Source organism: Emys orbicularis, chromosome 1, assembly GCF_028017835.1.
Source record: "Emys orbicularis isolate rEmyOrb1 chromosome 1, rEmyOrb1.hap1, whole genome shotgun sequence".
In the NCBI taxonomy this organism is placed as follows: Eukaryota; Metazoa; Chordata; order Testudines; family Emydidae; genus Emys; species Emys orbicularis.
In genome coordinates this window covers 202,234,898-202,254,110 of record NC_088683.1, presented here as the reverse complement: position 1 = coordinate 202,254,110, position 19,213 = coordinate 202,234,898, and the positions used below count along the sequence as shown (strand labels likewise).

The following is a 19,213-nucleotide window of genomic DNA, read 5'->3' as shown; positions in this document are numbered from 1 at the left end:
TGTACCCTGACTGCCCAAAACCTTACACCCCCAACCCCCAGACAGCCCCCCCCCCGAACTCCCGACCCATCCAACCCTGCTCCCTGTCTCTTGACTGCCCCCTCCAGAACCTCCCTGCCCCTTCTCCGACCCCCTGGCCCCCTTACCGTGCCGCTCAGAACAGAGCGCTGCAGAGCAGCGCGCTCGGCAGCAGGGGAGGGGGGAGCAGGGGGAGGAGCGCCAGACTGCCGGAGGCCCGAGGCGAACGGCCCCGGCGATCTGCAAATGCAGGGAGGGGGAGGGAGGGAGAGAGAGGAGGGGAGTGGTCTCAAGTTGTAGGGGAGAGGAGAGGGAAGTGGAGGAGGGGCTCTGGCTGTCAGAGCCCCGTGTGAGTGGCACGATCCGGCCGGCTGCCCTGTCAGGCTGCCGGCTGCATCGGGGGGAAAATCCGGATATTTACAAATTCCCCCCGGACGCTATTTTTAACTCAAAAAAGCCGGACATGTCCAGCAGAATCCGGACGAATGGTGACCCTAACTCAGCACAACAGCTTGTGCAGGACAGCAGGCTGTGTTTAGTCCTCAATACTGGCAGTAGTATTAGACTGCTTGGGATAGCAGAAGAGTTATGTAATACCAGCACCAATACATTGTTAGGAGTAAGGTGCAAGGCCAATGATAGTAAAAGGAATACTGTTTCTCCAGCTTACAAATACTGCCAGGGCTTCCGGTTATGTCATTTAACGTCACATAGTAAAGCTGCAGCCCTTTCAGCCATTTGTTTCAAACATTAGTCTGTGTGTCTTCATTAGTGAGTGCTCTTGCAATACATTTAGAGTCTATTATTCAGAAGTCTTGTTGTAATACTATTAGACTGCACTATATAAAAACATTCAGGGAAAATCTTCTCTAGACACTATGATGCAGCATTTAATGGTGTTAAGTGTGCTTAATTTGTTCAAAGAGGGTTCTATATGGCTTGTATTGTAATCATGGATAGTAAATACTGCTTTAGCTGGAAAGTTGAGTTTTTAATTATGGTTTTTAGTACAGTGGTTAACACTCACCACTCAAAATCAAGTTTGATATAACTGATGGGGATGGGACCTGCAGAGGATAATGGCTTTATACAGGAGCTGCATGATTCACCCCCGGTGGGCATTAAAGGTCTAACTGTTAGCAGAACCAATGCACTTCTGCTCCATGTGGGAAGACAAGGCGAAAGGGATATGAAGAGATTGAGAAGATGCTTCCTGCAGCCAAACATGCAAGAGTGTTTGACACAGACATAGACCTTGCATAGAAGCATAGGAGCTGTTGGAGCTCTGTTGCCTATGGAAAAATGTTTCTACCGTTACCCTATCCTCACAGATTTTTCTAGTGCGCAGCCTGGTTACTCTGGGATTTGGCCCTTAAATCAGGAATTAACAAGTGGAAACAGACTTTAGCTATTTTCTCTTTTCTCTCCAACACCATGTCTGCACTTTAGGAAGGTTCTTGTCCCAAAAGCTACGGCCAGTTCTGGTCATATTACTCAAATACTTTTCTTCTCCTGCACAATCCCCTAAGGCTATGTCCACACAGCAAAGAAAAACCCGTGACTGGCCCATGCCAGCTGACTCGGGCTCACAGGGCTCAGGCTGCAGGGCTGTTCCACTGCTGTGTAGACCTCTGAGTTCCCAAGCTCTGGGACCCTCTCACCTTGCAGGTACTGTCCCAGACTCCTCTGCCAAAGAAACAGAACGGAGTTATTTGTGCTATGCTCAGTGCATAGTTGTCATCATTTCAAATCAAGTCAAAACAAGTTAATATAAACTTGGGGTTGTGGCTGCTAGGCCCTCATTCATCCAAAGGTTAGATGCACATGCTGATGAATTTTAAGTTATTCTTTCTCTGATTTAAGTATAAATGCAGAGTAAACTGCAATTTAACAAACTACTCAAAACCCCATCCCTTTCCCACAACAGTACAAAGATGTAGGCTGTCTCCAGCTAACTACAATAAAAGCAGCGAACACTCCCACTGCCCTATGGTGTGTAGATGTCTCTCGTAGCTTATTTCTTTCTCCCATTTATTTACTTTTCTCACCTATTCTCTAGCCCATTCTATCTATTTACATGCCATTCTTTTCTCTCACTTGTATATTGTTGTCATCATTTCTCTTCCATTGAAAGGCAGCAGGAGATTAAACTGGGAGGTTTAAAATATTATCCAAGAGACGAACCAGTCATTTTCTATTTACTTGTTATTTTGACCTTTTTGAAAACTTTAGGGGGCAATGTTAAGGTTGGTGGTGGTAAAAGCCAGGTGGCGCAAGTGAATGATTAATGATTATGTAACTGTGGGGAATCAGATGGAAGCCTAAACTGTTTGCCTCCAGACATACGCATTAGAACTGCATGGGGCCTAAAATTTCCATCTTCCGGGAAATTTTGCATTTCCAAAAAATGTTTCTTTCTGAATCAGAAAAAGTTGGATATGCAATATTGTCTTGGGAGGGACATTTAAAAAAAAAAAAAATCAGAAGAACCAACATGGAATTTTTCAACATTTTCTGGTCCCAGCTCTCCAGGCTCCAAAGTCTGGGACCACAATTCCCAAGTTCTGAGCCAGGCTGGCTGCCAGGGAAGCAGGAAGCCTGGGTTGGCAAGAAACCAGGCACACCAGGCAAAATGTGTCAATTCCATTGAATCAACATTTTCTGACAGAAAACTCTTCTGTTGGAAAAATTTCAACCAGCTCTATTACTAATGTTAGAGATTTTTAAAGAGATGTAGAACATTATGTAAATAATGTGAGGCTTTTAACTGGACTCCATTAACACACTTTCAATTTTAACTATTTTTTCAAAAAGCCTTTTGTTCGCAAATAGGGTTTTCAGCGAGATCTTGTTTTTCACCGAATTTTTCAAATTGGTTTGAGTGGGGAAGAAGGAACATAGTTAAGTGACTTGCCCCAGGATGCTCAGACAGTCTGATGGCCCAGATTACAATTTAAGGCCTTTCTAGCCAGCTCCCAGTCCTTTGTTCTAACCACTTGACCAAGAGCTTTTGTTTAGATCAAGGATTTAATGCTCCCACATTGTGTGTGTGATTGGTTTCAAAAGAATGTTGAAAACAAAATCCGAACAGCTACAACAGCTGTATCATCTTAAAATTTTCTACTGTGTTTTAATGGAACTTCTCCCTTATGGAAGAAAGCTACCAGCTAGTCTTCATACCATAAATATGGAAAAAATGATTCTTAAAACAAAAATATTTCTTGTTCAGTATTTAAGTCTTGTTGTAACTTACACATTTTGTATTACACACATCCGAAAAATTCAATGCATAGAAGCATATCAAACCCTTTTGATTTTTCCCTAGACTCCCAAACAGCATGGTCATTAAAAAAAAAAAAAAAATCAGTGCACTGGAGAAGCATTTCTGTTAAACAAACACACACACACACACACACACACACACACAGCATACCAAGCATCCTAGTTTCTTTGCCAAATTCTCATCTCCATACATTACTGCTGGTTCAGAATTCTAGGAAGAACCAAAAGCAAAGGTGTGGTTGTACATACATAAGAGTTTGTCTCCACACTAGGCTTTGGATTCAATGATGCAAGGCTATCCCCCTTTCAAGTGCAGTCTCCTTTTGGGCTGAAACAAAAATCTTGGCTAAGGACCTGAGTTTTCTCCCTGTTTCATAGAGCTGCCAACATACTGATGATGCTCAGTAAATAACTGAGTTTAGATTAAATTCTTAGGAACAGAAAGTTTATTTTACTTGTATGTGAAACACTATGCACACCTATGGCTCTAAATAAATTTTGTATTGAGCATAAACTAAAACTGTTACCTTTGGGTTTCTTTTTGCTTTTCCAGTTCTACCGTCTTCCTCTCTTGCTCCTTCTGTTTCAACCTCTCAACTTCTAAGTTCTTTTGCTTCTGAAGCTGCTGCTTGTTATGTATCTCTCTCAGCTCCTACAGCAATCAATAAATATATCGCATGTAATAATGTACTACATATCAGTATCACAACAAATGGCTCCACATTTCTCATTGTTAAGGACCCAGAACCTTCTTAAATATTATTACCCAAATTTTTGAAAATCAAGTAACTGGCAACAGGTCAGACATTTTTACATGTTGCCATGATTTAGCCCTCAAAGTGATAATGCTGACATTTTATTGTCTACACCATAGATTCTTTAGTCTCCATTCCTTGCTATAGTAATTGGATTTTTCATTAAGTTACAGAACCTTGTCTCAATACAGTTAGATAAGTGAGGTTGTATAAACATGAAATTTTGTCTCTGATATGTAGGGCCACAAATGTGTAAAATGCCATATTAGAATGGTCATTATTCAATATATATAGATAACTGTTATTTACTTCATTCATAATCAACATACTGATTTAAAAAGTGAATCAGGCAGCAAGAACACTTCTTCACAAAAAGCTGGAAGTCTCTGCTCAGGCTTTTAATATTTACAATTTATCTGGCAGTTATCTAAAGTATGGCTCACAGAGCTTTCCAAACATTTATTCTCTCTCCACTTTTAGTCATATTCCCAAAGGTGATAAAGAGTTCAAAGAGACTGACTTGTTTCTTAAATACTGCTGTAAATGGCTAAAGGATTTTCTTCATAAATAAATAATCTTTATCTTGATGGTGGCCTTATTTTTATTAATAAGTTATTAGCAGCTTTGTTATATACATTTGTCAGATTTCTTACCTACTCATGACAATTTTTTAAAAATTAACTTCTGAATTGTTCTTACAAATATTGGCAACTATTTTCCACTGTATATGTTTCAGTTTGAAATTGATAGGTATATCATTGCCATATGAACTGCTGAAGCATTTTCAAGATTATTTTCTCTCCAAGAAATGGAATATTTTCAGCAGTGTCTTCAGAGCTGAATTCAGGCACTGAAACAGATAGGCTTGGCAGAATTAGATTTTTATTTTTGTTTTAAAATCATTTTGACTGATAACACTGACATTTATTTTTAAGGTTTTTTTAATTTTTATCAATTTAAATTTTCCCACTTGAGGGAAATTATGGGGAGGTCAAACAATTTTTAATGACAGTAGACACAGATTCAAAAAGTTAAAGCTTTATAACTGTTAAAACACAAATTGTATATTTTGACATGTGACGCTGATAAAAGTAAATTCCCTTACTTTAAACTCAAATTCCCAAGCAGCATTTTTCTTTCTTTGCCCATCTGTAAATTGTGATCATCAATGGAAATATTTATTTCAGTGGTTGGTGTGCGTACGGTGAAATCAACATTTACCAATAAGATCTAATCCTTTCAAGCCTAGAAAGAGGAATATTAATTTGCACAAATTTGATGATTTGGGTGAAAAGAACTGCTTGAATTGTTTGGGTAGCGATGAATGAATGCAGCGTGTTTAAAATAATAAAATGTCAGCACTAACATGAACAGAAATTATATTATGACCATCTTTGTACAACACCACCTAACTTTGGGGTCTGATCGTCTTGTCAGTGTTTCTTTAACTAGCTAGCTGTACGAACTGGGAATGTCTTTATCCAAAACATTTGAGAATTGTCTCTACCCTTGAAAATTAGTCGCACATCTTTAAATAACCACTTCCAGTTTATGAAGAAAAATCTACTGTAGTCTTCACATATATAAAAATAAGCATAAACTATTCAGCTTCTATGGCAGGGAACTCTGAACTTTATATATATATATATATACACACACACACATATATATATATATACACACACACACATATATATATATACACACACACACATATATATATATACACACACACACATATATATATATACACACACACACACACACACACACACACACACACTCTAATATTTTCCATGTCTTAGTGAAACATATTGAAACTTGCACCAGACCAGACAGGTTTATATTTCTTATACACTTACAGGTTTATCCTTTATCACTTAGGACTGAAACATGTGCTCTCCCAGGTATTATTCATATACTGGACCACTTAATCTTTGCTTTTGTCAGAATTTAACAAAGTTTTTTCCAAATAAATCTTTCATGTAAGGTGTTTAATTTTCTCACATTTGGACCTTGCATTTTAACAGAACTGGAAAGTGTATAAAAGCAGCAAAAATGAGAGCTGAACGCTGACAAGTCAGAAGCGATTCGGCAAGCAGCAATGGAAAAGAAAATGAGCAGGTTACTTTGCAATATCATTAGTGACTTCTCACCTACAGTTTAAAAACACTTAAATAAATGTGATAGTCATTCATTAATTTTCCACTCCCTTTTAAAGTCTGCAAAGAATGGTTTTTGACTGAAAACACCTGTATGTCACTGAAACAAGTATATACATTAATCCTTAACTGCAATCACACAGCAGAGCAGGCTGGGCTAGATTTTAAAAGAGGTATCAAAATAACTTAGATTGTGATAAACAGTAGCAAGTGTCATTTGCAAGATGCTACAAAGCTCATGATATATCTGTAACTAAGAAGAAAGTTAAAATGAATATAATGGCTCTCAGTTTAATTTTATTTCTTATCCTCAAATATTACAACTTTAATGGAAACAGAACCCACAGAGTAAAAGTGAACAGTTTGGGCAAAACAATACTGTGCTGATGCTATTATTTAGAAATAAAGTGGGCCAAAATTCTGAATGTTTGGTTTGCTGGAATTTTTGACATTTCAAAAAGTTTCCCACAAGATGGAGATTCCATAAAATTTTCCACTATAGAAACAGACACCCAGTGTTTTTGAAACAAAATATGCCCCTCAAGACCCAGAAGCTGCAGAATGAAATTGGCATGATTTTTGTCAGTTTTAATGCTGCCCACCACTGAACAACAGTGAAACTGAGGAGAATCACATCAATTTTAGTCAGCTGTTTCCAGGACTTCCTGGGTAGCTGCCTCATCAGGCTGCAGGAGACAGGGGCCCCAGGAGCTCACTGTCCCAGGAACCTAGAAGACCTTTGCTCCCCAGCCCCAGCGCAGTCCTTCTGGTGCAGCTGTTCAAGAGCCACATACTCTGAAAGCCTAGGCTCCCCAGCAGCCAGCCAAGAGATGGCTGGAAACCAGGCAGGTTTCCATCTGAACCCTGCCTGCGGTTCACTGAAAGGTCGACAAATCTACTATGCTTCTGTGAAACATTTCAGATTCAACTAATCAGCATTTTCTGACAAAACACTTCCGTTGGAAAATTCTCGACCAGCTCTACTTAGAAAGTCACAATGAACCTTAAAGGCTAACTGAAGTCTAGGATAGGCATTACAGAACATACAAGAGGCTTAATTCTAAAGTGATCAGGGGATTTGGGAAATTTGTCCAAGTCCTGCACATGCACACATAGCTAGAAGCACTAGTGTACAGCACATTTGGGGGGGAGGGGGGGAGGGAGAGAACAGGGGAGGATTTGAAAGGAGAAAAGCATGGACACTGAGAGCCAAGGGGAGCCAGGGACCTTGCACAACTTAGTAGCGGTAGAGGGCACTTGAAGCTGGAGGTAGTGCCTCACCTTACGGAACTAGCTCACCTATTTAATTTTGCAGTTTACAGCATTTTGCAGTGTTAAGGATTCTACCTTTGTTCCAAACTAACTTATTTTCTGTAACCACAGAGAAAGTTCTCTTTATGCACACCCATAATTTCCATTAGCATCAAGATATTATGAATGTATGAAGCCGAACTATATTCAACATAATTCAAATAAACATTAGTAGTAATAGGATTTATAAACATTCATCAAGAGGGAAATCCAGATTACAGAGGTCAGCCATGGATAAAAGCTGTTATCTGATTTGTAACCAACTCCAAATTCATGCATTGGTATTGTCAATAAAGCCACTTCACCCCCATATCACTATGCCATTCCACTAAATATGTAATTTTATTCTGCTCCATTGTATTTAGAGTTTTTTAACCACTGGTCTAGCTGTTTTTCCAGGTGACCAAGCTGCTGCCGCTGCCATTTCAAGTGTGGATAGGGAGACTTTGGCATGCTCAGTTTAGTTACATGTGGGAGCTGCTTTCAGCCAAGAACTCCCTTGCTGCGCCTCTTCCCTCTCTTGCCCCGCCCCCTCTTCCCTCACTTACACTTGTTTGGTAAGTGGCTCCAATTTCCAAGTTGCAGTTTAAGACCTGGCTTATCAGTCCAGAGCTAACATCTCTACTGCTACTGAACAGAGGACTTAGACAGTGAGATGGCTTTACAGTGGCAGCTTTGAAGATAATCTGTTACTAGTTACAATACTTTTAGCTGGCTATTAAGAACACAGCAGCATTCTAAGTGCCGCTTTTCCTCATCCTCACTTAATTTCTTTATTCCAACAATTCTGTTCTTTGATCTTAAGTAGTTAAAAAACAGGACTAAGTCATTAGGCCAAGAAGTGGAACTAAAATCCTTGGAGCATTAAGGTCATCAAACTTTAAAAACACACAAGAACAAAAAAAATAATTAAAGAAGATAAAGCCCAACTATTTGCACTAAGGCTAATTTATTTTAACAGGACATTTAAAACAGAATGAGAGCTATTTAGCCATCCACAGGCTTCAGAAAGAGTTCTACTCTAATTTAGAGAGAGTTTCTATTCAGTTATTTATTTTTAAAAGTTCACCAAGTTATGAAATCCATAAAGGAGTACAGACCTGATCTTGCAAGAACTGTTTGCACTGAACTCCCATTCACTTCAGTTGGAGCTCTGATTGCACCAAAATTGCAGGATTGCAAACTGTAGAACCTCAGAGTTACGAACACCTGGGAAATGGAGGTTGTTTGTAACTCTGAAATGTTCATAACTCTGAACAAAACATGGCTGTTCTTTCAAAAGTTTACCACTGAACATTGACTTTAAACAGCTTTGAAACTTTACTATGCAGAAAAAAAATGCTGCTTTTAACCATCTTAATTTAATTAAAACAAGTACAGAAACAATTCCCTTACCATGTCAAATCTTTTTAAAAAAACGTCCCCTATATTTTTTTCGTGGTTTACATTTAACACATTACTGTACTGTATTTTTGTCGTCGCTGCTGCTGCCTGCTTGTGTACTTCCGGTTCCAAATGAGGTGTGTGGTTGAGCGGTCAGTTCATAACTCTGATGTTCATAATTCTGAGGTTCTACTGTACATTTTTTTTTTTTTTTTAAACACACATATGTAGGCTTACCTTACAACTAAGCTTATTTTATAACTAAGCACGTTTTATAACAAGAGTTGAAAACCATTGCCACCTTCATCCGCTAAGACCAGAGTTGGGTGCTTTCACTAGAAGAGTGATGTTTCCATTCCAGTTTGAAGAATCTGAGTAGGTGTCAGCAAGGTCAGTAACTGCTACGGGGAAAATAGAGCCCCTAATGCAGGGGTCGGCCCGCGCCGTTTCCCGCAGTCCCCATTGGCCTGGGACGGCGAACCGCGGCCAGTGGGAGCCGCGATTGGCCGAACCTGCTGACGCGGCAGGTAAACAAACCGGCACGGCCCGCCAGGCATGCGAGCCGCATGCCAGATGTTGCCGACCCCTGCCCTAGTGTTTGATATCTGGTCCAAACAGGTAAATAATTTCCGTTCACTCTTCTAAATAAAAAAATAATTTTTATCTTATTTATAGCTATATATTTAGTTATGTAGAATCTCCAGTTTTTAAAAATGTAAAAAATGTTTAAAGGCTTTTAAGTTCACCATTTTCTTTTCCTCAACAAACTGGCATACTAGTTCTATATTTTGCTGAGCAAAAGATTTTGAATATGAGGTACGTAAGCAACCCTAACAAGCAACATACCCAATAAAATTGGGTATCCAATAGCAAATGGTAATTTCCAACGGTTATCTGAAAGTAAAACTGTAATTAAGAAAAGGACTTATTTGCAATAAATAGCTCTCTTGCATCAGCTATAATAAAATGGGAATTAAATTATCAGGATTTACATTTTATTTACTGTACTGTCTTGCTTGGCATGACATTTAAAAATAAAAAAAAAATCAGCATCCCCACAGTACTATATAAGATACCAACTAAACAAACTACCACTACATTTCAACAGACAGCTGAATGAAACTCTGCTAAATATTCAGTTAAAAAAAACCACACAGTCCAGTACCTGCTCTTTATAAAAAGATAGGTAACTGCAAGTCGTAAGTTAGAACGCTATACATTTGTTGAGATATTCATAACTTTAGGAGTTCATATTTTATCCACCATTTGTGGTGTTTGCAAGATTACCAATGTGTTATCCAAAAGGTGCAAGTAGACACTGTTTAAAAATAAGCAACTAAACCACAGATATACATAAATATTTTGAAAAGTTAGAGAGCACTGTCAAAGTTGCAAATCTAAACAGTCAAGAAGTGTAACAGCAAAGATTCTGATGATACTATTAAGACACCCACACCGTATTTTTGAAAACTAGGGAGGTTATTAAGTGTATGTAGGACAGTAAGTACATAATGTGGGCAAGTAAAGTTGCTATGGAAACCTTAAACTATTGCATTTATTGTCTTAGGACCAAATCTTGCCTTCCCACAGAGAGGCAAGAGGATGCCCAGGAAACTTCCAAGGATTATCCTGTGGAGCTTCCACCAAATCTTGCCCTTGAGGGGAAAGGATCGGGGGCATGTGGAGCAGGCAGGGGTGGAGCATCCCAGCCCTCTAGATCCAAGCGGAAGGCAACCTCTAGTCTGGTGGTGGGCAACGTGCAGCCCGCGGGCCGCATGTGGCCCGACAGTAGTCTGCGAGACAGTTTGTTTACATTGACCGTCTGCAGGCACAGCCGCTTGCAGCTCCCAGTGGCCGCGGTTCACCGTTCCTGGCCAATGGGAGCTGCGGGAAGCAACACGGGCCGCAGGTTGCCCACCACTCCTCTAGTCCCACTACTCACTGAAGGGCTCTCCCACCCCACCCCACGAAGCATCATCACTCCTGAAGCAGCTGTGCTATCCTCGACAGAAACACTCCCACTCCCTTATGCCCCATATCAGCAGCCAGGGAAAAACTGTATCATCTAATGAAGATGAATTTTTTAACAGCCTCTCGTATAATACCCAGCATCACAAAATGCAGTGCTCTATATGAATAGAATATGTATGATGCAGCATAAGTGTTTCTGTTTAAAGTTTCTTAACACAATGGTCGAAACAAGGAGATTCATTGTTTTAAATGTTATACTCAAAAGAAAAATATAACTACTAGTATCCTGTCCTGGTTGTAAGTGAAGGGACACAAGAAATACTACTTTCATCTAGGCAATAAGTAAAGATTAGATCGAAATTCAAATTTGGATCTAAACTTTTGATTAAGATTTTGTTCTAGCACCTCTTATTAAATACTAACTTAAACACTGCACACTCATCTGTTTATGGGAAAGCAAAGCACATAACTGGAGGTGGTTCATCACTCTTAGATTGAGATGGATGAATACTGCCTGTCTAGGACACGGAGACCTTTAGAAAGAAGTCTAAGTGGTTGACGCAGCCCAGGAGAACTGCCAGGCACTGCAGCATTGCATCTTCCATTGCCACTGACTGGAAGAAAGAAATGCTCAAATGTAAACAGTCATTCATATGTAACACTTGTCCAGTACACATTGACTAGACAGGGACTGAAAACAACCGGAATATTACACAAAATAAGACTTTTTTCCAAGAACATGGCTTTAGTTGTGTGCCACATTTTTTCTGGCATTGAGAGTAATATATCAGTAACTTAAACCTATTTTTAAATCAGTTGGCTACACTAATTTACTGGCTTTCACCTCTTGTATGTATATTAACATACATGCTAAATATGTGAATCTCCAGCGTTATCTGAAATTAATATCTGATCTTTGCAGCCAAGAATTGTATTTACAATGATTTTTTTTTTTTAAAACTGATCAATCTTACAGGGTTTCTAAATGATTGTGGCCTTTGTAAAAGTCAGGGTTTGTATATAAATAACATGTATGCACAAACTGTATTACATAAAAAGAGTAACATAATAAGCCTTCCTTAACCCAGAACTATTTTACTTTTCTATGTAAAAGAGTGGATCCAGGTAGGCCTATATCATACTCAAACATATATTTAAACTAGATATAATATACAGGCCAAGATTTTCAAAACGAGGTACCTAAAGTTAGGCTCCCAAACCCATATTGAGACATCAAGTAAGTGGCCTGATTTTCAACCATGCTACACATATAGCAGCTCCCACTGACTTCATTATTCTTATTCCATCACACACTCCCCAAAATAATATATAGCATTAGCTACTGTCAGTCTTTCTTGTTAATGCGCCTCAAATCTGATCTAAAAGTAATGAACGGGCACTAGGACAGTGGTTCTCAACCAGGGGTATGCATACTCCCGGGCGTATGCATAGGTCTTCCAGGAAGTACTCAACTCATCTATATCAGTGTCTCTCAATCTAGGGGTTGCAGCCCCCAGCGGGGTCACCAGACAGGTTAGGGGGATTGCAAGTATGGGGCCATCATTAAGAGGTGGCAAGCAGGGCAATTTCCTGGGGCCCCAAGCCACAGGAGTCCCACAAAGCTAAATTACATGCTTCAGGTCTGCTGCCTGGAGCTCAGGCTTCAGACAAGGCTAACAAGTGCAAAACAGGCTCAAGTATCACACAGATATGCAAGTACAATATTTATATTCCAATTGATGTATTTTATAATTATATGGTAAAAACGAAAAAGCAAGCAGTTTTTCAATAATAGTGGGCTCTGACACTTTTGTATTTTTAGGTCTGATTTTGTAAGCAAGTAATTTTTAAGTGAGGTGAAACCTGGCAGTACACAAGACAAATCAGATTCCTGAAAGGGGTACAGTAGTCTGGAAAGGTTCGGAACCACTGTACTAGGAGACTGCCTAAGACAGCCAACTCATTTCATATATTATGGACCTGGACCAAATTCAAACTGGTGATCTACAAGTTAGAGAGTCTCCATTCTATTTTTTTTTTTTTTTTTTTTTTTAAACACCATTTGCCTCAACCATGCAGTCCCAACAACCTGAAGATTTTCAGGTATTCAGTAAGGAAGCCCTAAGATACTGCTTTTGAAAACCCAACTCTGAGTGACATTGTATTCCAAAAAGAATGAGGAGTACTTGTGGCACCTTAGAGATTAACAAATTTATTTGGGCATAAGCTTTCATGGGCTAAAACCCACTTCATCGGATGCATGCAGTGGAAAATACAGTAGGAAGATATATACACACACAGAACATGAAAAAAATGGGAGTTGCCATACCAACTATGTGTGTATATATATATCTTCCTACTGTATTTTCCACTGCATGCATCCGATGAAGTGGGTTTTAGCCCATGAAAGCTTATGCCCAAATAAATGTGTTAGTCTCTAAGGTGCCACAAGTACTCCTCATTCTTTCTGCTACAGACTAACACGGCTACCACTCTGAAACCTGTCATTATATTCCAAAGAGCTTAAAAAACCCATTCATTGTGTGTCCACTCATGAGTTTTTGACTTGAAGGAATAAGCGACTGAAGAGCCTCAGCCATAATGAGAAATTTAATAGAAGGACCTTTATTAAGTAAGACGTTTAGGAGGATTGAGAGAACTGCCAGCCAAACCACCAGTCTTCATCTACCTCATGGTTACATGATTGTGTATACCATTAAGACACAAGGAAACAATTATAGTAATTCAGATAATTTAGCCACTACTCTGGCTACCATAGGCCTTCTCTTATCAGGGAATATAAAATACTATAAAATATATGCAATGGAAGTGCGACCTACAGTTGTGACCTTAAGAACCCCTCAATGCCAACTGGCAAAAGATTCACTGTTCTGTAACAGCAACGCTTAACAGGCCTGACAAGCTCACTACACCTACACTACGCTACACACAGGGTGACCAGACAGCAAATGTGAAAAATCGGGATGGGGGTGGGGAGTAATAGGAGCCTATATAAGAAAAAGACCCAAAAATCGGGACTGTCCTATAAAATCGGGACATCTGGTAACCCTAGCTACACATTGCTTTCATAGTATTTATCCACAAAGGTGGTCATGTGAGGTCTTCAGTAAAAGCTGGGGAATACTGTTCAGTAATATTGTTGCGAAAGGTAGGTACAAATACCATGTAAAACATTTATATATATAAAATTACACACACACACACACACACACACACACACACACACACACACTCTAAGTGCCTAACGTTTGAATCAATGCAGATTTGACATACAGGTTTCTGACAAAGTATGTATATTCACCTGTCTGCCTCCGTTCACATGTAAATTAAGCATTGTAGGCCAGCACAATGAAAGCCCTATTTGCATACAAACTCAACAGGAGGAAGTGAAGTTAACATTTAATCAACACACCAGGGAATAAGCCACAGGGGTCATCTTGACTCAGGAAACAAACAATTACTTTGGGGAATATAAGGAGGCAACAGGATACCCCTTTTTCCTGCACTTGAAGTAATCGGGGCAGTGTGATTATATTAATGAAAATGGGATCCCAAACAGCCTTGGTTGGAAACGCTTCGAAGACTGCTTTTAGACTGATGGACAGCCTGTTAAAGTTAAGTGTAGTCTCTAGAAACTATGTACTGATTTTGCTTTATATATAACCTGTTTCCATTATCCTTACTCTCTTAAATCTTCCCTTTGATAACAAACTTATGATTGTTTTCACTATAAATGTATCTCAGTGCTGTGATGTTATACAGTGGCTGATCCTCAGTTGAATAAAAGAAGCTGGCGTTTACACCATCCCCTTGGTGATAGCAAAACTGGTATTTCTGTGAGTAGCTGGTGACAGGGTCCAGATATCACAGGGGAATGCTACAAAGGAGCTTGGTGACTGGGATAAACCTATCGTTAACCTGTAAAGCAAATCAAGGGCTGGCATTGGCCTGAGGGGATTGTTTGTTTGGCTTACAGATTGGTGTTGTCAAGGAGCTGATGCACAGTTAAGCACCAGCAAGTTTGTCTCTTGCTGGAGGTGTGGGAGGGAGTAACAAGGCAACTCAGTCTTCGGCACCTCCAGGACATGCCACAATCGTATACTCTGTTGTTAAAGAGAGGAGCAGTAATCTTAAACACGTTAGAACTTCAGATAAGACTTGACCTATGGTCTCAGTAGTGAAAAGGCATACTAAATACTTTTGTTAAATTATTCAGTTTACCTTATCTCTCAAAACATAGTGTTTTATCAACTACTGACAGACAGGTGATTAGTGTCGTCTCCTTTTCAAGAATAAAGTGAATTAGAAATCTAATTTAGCAACATTATTTTAGGATATATTCACAGAAAAGATATGCAATTCATATCTGTAGCCAAATTAACCTAATATAAAGACAATTCTCCTAATCAGATCTAATTTCAAACCAGAATCAGCTATAAAACCTTTGCTCGTGTTGCAATATAAAAAACAAAATGTTCAATGTATTAGTTGTATGTTGCAGGAAATACTGTATCTTCTCCTGGATGCTGTTTTTAAAAAAAAATATCCATGGAAACAGTGAGATAAGATTTGAGATTTCTTCATATTAGGTTATCATTTTCTTTCTTTTTTTTTTAAATGTAACTGTCAGGAAGAAGTCTTAAACACTATCTTTGAAGGATGCTCTTCCTCTCCTAGCTGTTGCCATTTCTCTACTTTTACTGTGTGATTAGATAAAGCACAGTCTCAACACCTGACTAATCAATCTATGAACTGACTAAACAGGAGAAGTGAAAGTATGAAAAGACAAAAGAAAAACAAACTACAGTCAGGAACAAGCATGACAGAAAAATTCTGCATAGAAATCAAAGTCAAGTCACTTTACAGGTATGTTTAAAATGAAGGGTCTGTAAACTTGCAGAAATACCCATATATACTCGTTCACTAGTCCGTTTGTTTATAAGCCGACCCTCCAAGAGGGTTAGGTAAAAAGAGTAAAAACTGTATGACCCTTTCATAAGCCGACCCTATATTTCAGGGGTTGGCAAACTTTGATTCCTGGCCAGTCAGGGTAAGCCACTGGGGGGTTGGGATATTTTGTTTACTTGGAGCATCTGCAGGCATGGAGCCCCTCAGCTCCCTGTGGCTGCGGTTCGCCGTTCCCAGCCAATGGGAGCTGTGGGGCCCGCAGCTCCCATTGGCTGGGAACGGCGAACCGCAGCCACAGGGAGCTGAGGGGCTCCATGCCTGCAGATGCTCCAAGTAAACAAAACGACAATGTATTAGATATTCAATTCAATGATTCCATAGAGTTTAAAGTCATCAAATTTTGGTGTAGACCCGTTTATAAGCCGAACCCCGCTCTTTGATGCGTCATTTTTTTTTTTTTACCAAAAATATTCGGCTTATGAACGAGTATATACGGTAGTAATTACACCATATTTCCAGAACCTCTGTTTACAGATGGGGAGGGTAGAGGTTGGTAGTGTTTTCAAGTGTAATCATAGATCTGGGATCAGATCATTTGAATTTATTCACAAATGGGTTCAGATTTAATCTGGAACCTCTTGTTCAGAGTGTACAGTAATGCCAATTTATCCAAATTTTGTTTTCTTAAAAAGGAGGAGAGTATAATATATTTCAGAATGCTGTCGCTTTGGATAATGGTCTTAACATTAAAATTTTGAACAAATCACATCATAGTAAAATGTTTCTGCCCATGATCAAATTAGCAGCTGACCAACCAAACATTTAGGAAACAGGGATTAACATAGGTTACCTTCAGTTGATTATTGAAAATATCAATCTCCTGAAGTTTTGATCTGGTTTCTTTTTCTACTTCATCTAGTTGGTCTCGAAGCTGCTGGCGTACTAATTCCTTGGCTTCTAAGGCTCTTTTGATAGTAAGAAGAGAATCTCCTGTTTTTAAACATATTGTCAAATGAGATATTTTCTTACACTGACATCTTTAGGTCACACACTGAACCGTTTCTCAGCATTTCTCTTGCAAGATAAAAAAATTATTAGTGATACGAATGATATATTGCGCAAATAGACTCAAACTTATTTTTAGATAGATATAGATATATACGGAGGGGAAAGTAAGCTGGTCCGGTCTACTGGCAAGAACCGGTACACAACCGACTGTACTGGCAGGGGGCAGCTTCCCCAGGTGGGCAATTTAAAAGGGCCCTGTGCTCCCAGCAGCAGCCAGAGCCCCTGGCCCTTTAAATCGCTGCCAGAGCCCCACTGCCAGAGCCCTGAGGTAGCAGTGGTGGCCGGGAGCCCCAGGATCCAGCAGCAATTTAAAGGGCCCGGGGCTCCCATCAGTGGCCGGAGCCCCTGGCCCTTTAAATTACCACCAGAGCCCCGAGGCTCCCAGCCGCCGCTGCACCTACAGCTACCATAGTGCTCCGGCAGTGATTTAAAGGGCCCGGGGCTCCTGGCTGCCGCTACCAAAGCCGGAGCCCCAGGCCCTTTAAATTGCCGTTGGAGCCCCAGGGTAGTGGCAGCGATTTAAAGGGCCTGGGATTTAAAAGCCCTGCCCCTTCTGCCTGAGGCCCCCCCACCCAGGACCCCGGCCCTGTGTACCGGTAAGTCCCTTAAGTTACTTTCACCCCGGATATATATTATATATACTTACTGTGCAAACTGTTCTGCTGAACTTGTTTCAGTTGGTCATTGAGTAACTGTTTTTCTGGAATCAACCTTCCAAGCATCTGCTGCGACTCCTTGGGGAAAAGATAAAGGAACAAGTTATTGACTTTAACCAGAAATAGTCACTAGCTTCACATTATACCGTTTTACCTTCACTGAAGTATCTCTTTTCAGCTCCATTCATTCAGTCAAATATTATCAAAGCACTTGTTGTGTGGGACCATTTCTTAGTGATATAACTACATACAGGTAAATCCTATCCCCTAAAAAAAAGCCAGTGAGTCAAATCTGTTACTTCAGAAACTGCTCCCATCTAATAAACAAACTTGATCTCAGCTAGTTCCAAAGCAAGATCTGACTGAAATTTGTATAAGGGTACAAGTATCTACCTAGTTGGGTATTGAATTGGGCCCTTAGAAAGTGTTTGGGGGTCACTTAAATGAGTAATTGGAAGTTTGATCAAGAGGAGGAAGATTTAAGGATTGTCGATTTTATTAATCATTCAAAGATAATAAATAATCTTCATTTAAACAAACACATAACCACCAAGATCTGCTTACTTGTGGACTATGAAATAAGAATACTAGAGTTCCAGATCTCTGCTTAGCATTCCAGCAGAGATCACAGTTCATTATTTGCTTTACAGGAACCCAGAAAGCTACATATAAATAAAAGTTTAATTGTAGGGTGGCCTGCGAATGAGAAGATTTTTCTTATGGCAGAATATGTATAATTCTTGTTATTTCTGGGGGATGATAATTGTCAATTCCACTACATACATTTCCAGTGCCTTGACCCCCAACATCAAGTTGTCAGAACAGATTACAGAACCCTGATATGAAATGGCTTAATATACAAGAACTGTCAGTATCAATATCTCAGTATCTTTGAAAACAAACTTTCTTTTAAGCAAGTTACTTCAGCAGCAGTTTTAACGATTTAACTACCTGACAGATTTGTCATAAAGGACCATAAACGACATAGCATGACCTTCTACATAAGTATCACACACCTGGTTAATCCCTTTGTGAGTCCAGTCAAAGATTTGCATTTACTTACAAGAACACCTATATGATGGTATTGAAATGACTGTCAATTAATTGCAGTTAACTAACACGATTAACGCAAAAAAATTGTGATTATAAAAATTAATCCCGATTAATTGCAGTTTTAATTGCACTGCTAAACAGAATACTAAATGAAATTTATTAATTGTTTTTGAATATTTTTCTACATTTTCAAATATATTTATTTCAATTACACAGTGCTCACTTTATATTCAAGTATCAGAGGGGTAGCCGTGTTAGTCTGAATCTGTAAAAAGCAACAGAGGGTCCTGTGGCACCTTTAAGACTAACAGAAGTATTGGGAGCATAAGCTTTCGTGGGTAAGAACCTCACTTCTTCAGATGCAAGTATCTTGCATCTGAAGAAGTGAGGTTCTTACCCACGAAAGCTTATGCTCCCAATACTTCTGTTAGTCTTAAAGGTGCCACAGGACCCTCTGTTGCTTTTCACTTTATATTATTATTTTTATTCCAAATATTTGCACTGTAAAAGTGATAAACAAAAGAAATAGTATTTTTAAATTCACCTAATAAAAAGTACGGTATTGCAATCTCCTGTAAGTTCAACTTTCATGACAAAATGTAGAACTATGTAAAAAAAAATTATA

The 19,213-nt window shown here is 39.3% G+C and overlaps 1 protein-coding gene across 1 annotated transcript in view; it reads right to left on the bottom strand.

Moving 5' to 3' along the window:
- Positions 1-19,213, bottom strand: part of ITSN1 (intersectin 1) — a 184,360-nt gene that overhangs the window by 61,588 nt on the left and 103,559 nt on the right. The window contains exons 15-17 of the mRNA XM_065413292.1: positions 17,526-17,613; positions 16,662-16,801; positions 3,828-3,952 (exon numbers count right to left, since the gene is read on the bottom strand). Coding sequence (XP_065269364.1) covers positions 3,828-3,952; positions 16,662-16,801; positions 17,526-17,613 — 353 coding nt within the window. The remainder of the gene's footprint in view (positions 1-3,827; positions 3,953-16,661; positions 16,802-17,525; positions 17,614-19,213) is intronic.